Below are 2439 nucleotides of genomic sequence, written 5' to 3' on the forward strand. Positions count from 1 at the left end.
GGATGGCCGCACCTGGGCAACCAGAGGGACTAGCGCGAGGCTCTTGTCCCACCCAGGGCATCAGAAAATAGTACACGCAATCCCCCTCCCCCCCAGAAGACGCCGCCGCCTGAAAACTATGTTTCCCGGGGAAACTGAGGCCCGAGAACGCGCTCGAGGTGCTGCGAGGGAGAGGGACCTCGCCGGGAACCGCCAGGACCTCAGGGATGCTCGACGTCCCCGGCGGCGGCCGCGGTGCACAACACGCAGGGAACCCAGAGAGCAGGGTCCGCAGGCCGGTACCCCAGCCAGCCGGGACGCCCGTTCCCTCCCGCGCCTACGGAGGAGGAGCCGAGCCGCGGCGGGCTGAGGTCGCGGGCGGCGGGCAAGCAGCGGGACGCCCGGATGCGTGACGTGACGCACGAGGCGGGGCGGGGCGGGGCGGCCCTGCCGGCTGCATATAAGGGCCGCGTCCCCGGCCCGGAGCTCCAGAGCCGACCTGCTTGTGCCCGAGAGGAGCTGGAAGCTATCCTGAGCCTCGCGAGCGGGAGCCGATCCAGTAGCCAAACCTTGCAAGTCTCTCCGTTCAACTTTCCCCCAGCCCCGGCCGCTGCCACGCCTCGGCCGCCGCCCCCCGCGCTTCTCTCGGCCCCGCATCCGCCCCCGGGGCCCCTCTCCCCAATGAAACTGGCCGCGATGATTAAGAAGATGTGTCCGAGTGACTCGGAACTGAGCATCCCGGCCAAGAACTGCTACCGTATGGTGATCCTGGGCTCGTCCAAGGTGGGCAAGACAGCCATCGTGTCGCGCTTCCTCACCGGCCGCTTCGAGGACGCCTACACGCCCACCATCGAGGACTTCCACCGCAAGTTCTACTCCATCCGAGGGGAGGTCTACCAGCTGGACATACTGGACACGTCTGGCAACCACCCGTTCCCGGCCATGCGGCGCCTGTCCATCCTCACCGGTGAGCAGGGGGCCGGCGAGGGCGAGGGCTGGACCCGGGGTGGGGGGCGTCGCGCGAGGGCCGGGCTGGTTTGCACCTGGCAATCCACCCCCCCTCCCGGCCCCACTCACCTTTCTTTCCCGCTCATCCCCCTCTGTAGGAGACGTTTTCATCTTGGTGTTCAGCCTGGACAACCGCGACTCCTTCGAGGAGGTGCAAAGACTGAAGCAGCAGATTCTGGACACCAAGTCCTGTCTCAAGAACAAAACCAAGGAGAACTTGGACGTGCCCCTGGTCATCTGCGGTAATAAGGGGGACCGGGACTTCTACCGGGAGGTGGAACAGCGGGAGATCGAGCAGCTGGTAGGCGACGACCCCCAGCGCTGCGCCTACTTCGAGATCTCGGCCAAGAAGAACAGCAGCCTGGACCAGATGTTCCGCGCGCTCTTTGCCATGGCCAAGCTGCCCAGCGAGATGAGCCCGGACCTGCACCGCAAGGTGTCGGTGCAGTACTGCGACGTGCTGCACAAGAAAGCGCTGCGGAACAAGAAGCTCCTGCGGGCCGGCAGCGACGGCAGCGGCAGCGGCGGCGGCAGCGACCCCGGCGACGCCTTCGGCATCGTGGCGCCCTTCGCGCGCAGGCCGAGCGTGCACAGCGACCTCATGTACATCCGAGAGAAGGCCAGCGGCCGCGGCCAGGCCAAGGACAAGGAGCGCTGCGTCATCAGTTAGGACCCCTCCCTCCCCCGCCGCCGCGCCACGAACGACCCAACCCCGAGGAGGACCTTTGTTCTTTAAAAGTCAAATCCGACGCCCCGGCCAGCCCCGGGAGCCCCGCCCGCCCGCGCGCGCCCGTGGGACGCCGCCGGACCGGCGACTTCTCTCCCTGAGACCCGGCGGGGCCCTGCGCCGTCGGGAAGGCGCAGCCAAACCGAGAAGGGACGGTCATCTGCTGTTGAAGGAAAGAGAACTGGCTAGGACTGGGACTCCCCCACTTCCGATGTTCCTCGACTAGTGCCAGCCCCCTCCGTGACATGGGTGGTGGTGGGGGGGGGGGACGGCCTAGCAGAGGGGCATTTGAATTTTTTTCCCCCCAGAGACCTGAGAATGAGAGTGGGTGAAGTTCATCCGCCTGTTAGGCTTTATGTAACAAACCGCCCTACCCGCCCCGCTGGAGGGTCAGGACCGACGGGCATTATCTTGTCTGTGATTGGCATAGCCACGACAGCTAGTGGCCACCTATGCTCTCTGGAAACTGCCAGGAGTATAGGCCGAATCATAGCCAAGCGACTTGTTTACATGTGTGTGTGGATCTGCCCCAAAGGGAAAAAAAACAACTTGCACTTTCTAGTTCCACTGTCAACGAGGACATGAACAAAATCTCCACGTGTTTCTACTGTGTGTGTGTATGTATGTGTGTGGTCTTTATTATTGTTTTTAATTTAAAACAAAATAATTTAAAATAAAATAATTTAAATGGAAAAAAATGTGTGTTCTTTGCTCTTTTAGAGGGT

General features: G+C 62.9%; 1 protein-coding gene across 2 annotated transcripts; it reads left to right on the top strand.

The window, feature by feature from the left end:
• Nucleotides 1–456: 456 nt before the first annotated feature.
• Nucleotides 457–1763, top strand: Rasd1 (ras related dexamethasone induced 1). Of its 2 annotated transcripts, none has more exons than XM_004669051.2 (2): nt 457–946; nt 1086–1763. In XM_004669051.2, the coding sequence occupies exons 1-2, from the start codon at nt 661–663 to the stop codon at nt 1655–1657; spliced, it is 858 nt and encodes a 285-aa protein (XP_004669108.1). In that variant the 5' UTR covers nt 457–660; the 3' UTR covers nt 1658–1763. The 2 variants fall into 2 exon arrangements, with proteins under 2 accessions (XP_004669108.1, XP_004669109.1); XM_004669052.2 differs by having other exon boundaries at nt 1160–1233.
• The last annotated feature ends 676 nt before the right edge of the window (nt 1764–2439 follow it).

Source organism: Jaculus jaculus, chromosome 12 (assembly GCF_020740685.1).
Source record: "Jaculus jaculus isolate mJacJac1 chromosome 12, mJacJac1.mat.Y.cur, whole genome shotgun sequence".
Taxonomy (NCBI): domain Eukaryota; kingdom Metazoa; phylum Chordata; class Mammalia; order Rodentia; family Dipodidae; genus Jaculus; species Jaculus jaculus.

Bases quoted from the DNA above. Each gene is read 5' to 3' on its own strand.
- Rasd1 (XM_004669051.2), top strand. From the start codon at position 661: ATGAAACTGGCCGCGATGATTAAGAAGATGTGTCCGAGTGACTCGGAA. The intron at 947-1,085 runs GTGAGCAGGGGG...CCCCCTCTGTAG, and splicing joins GCGCCTGTCCATCCTCACCG to GAGACGTTTTCATCTTGGTG.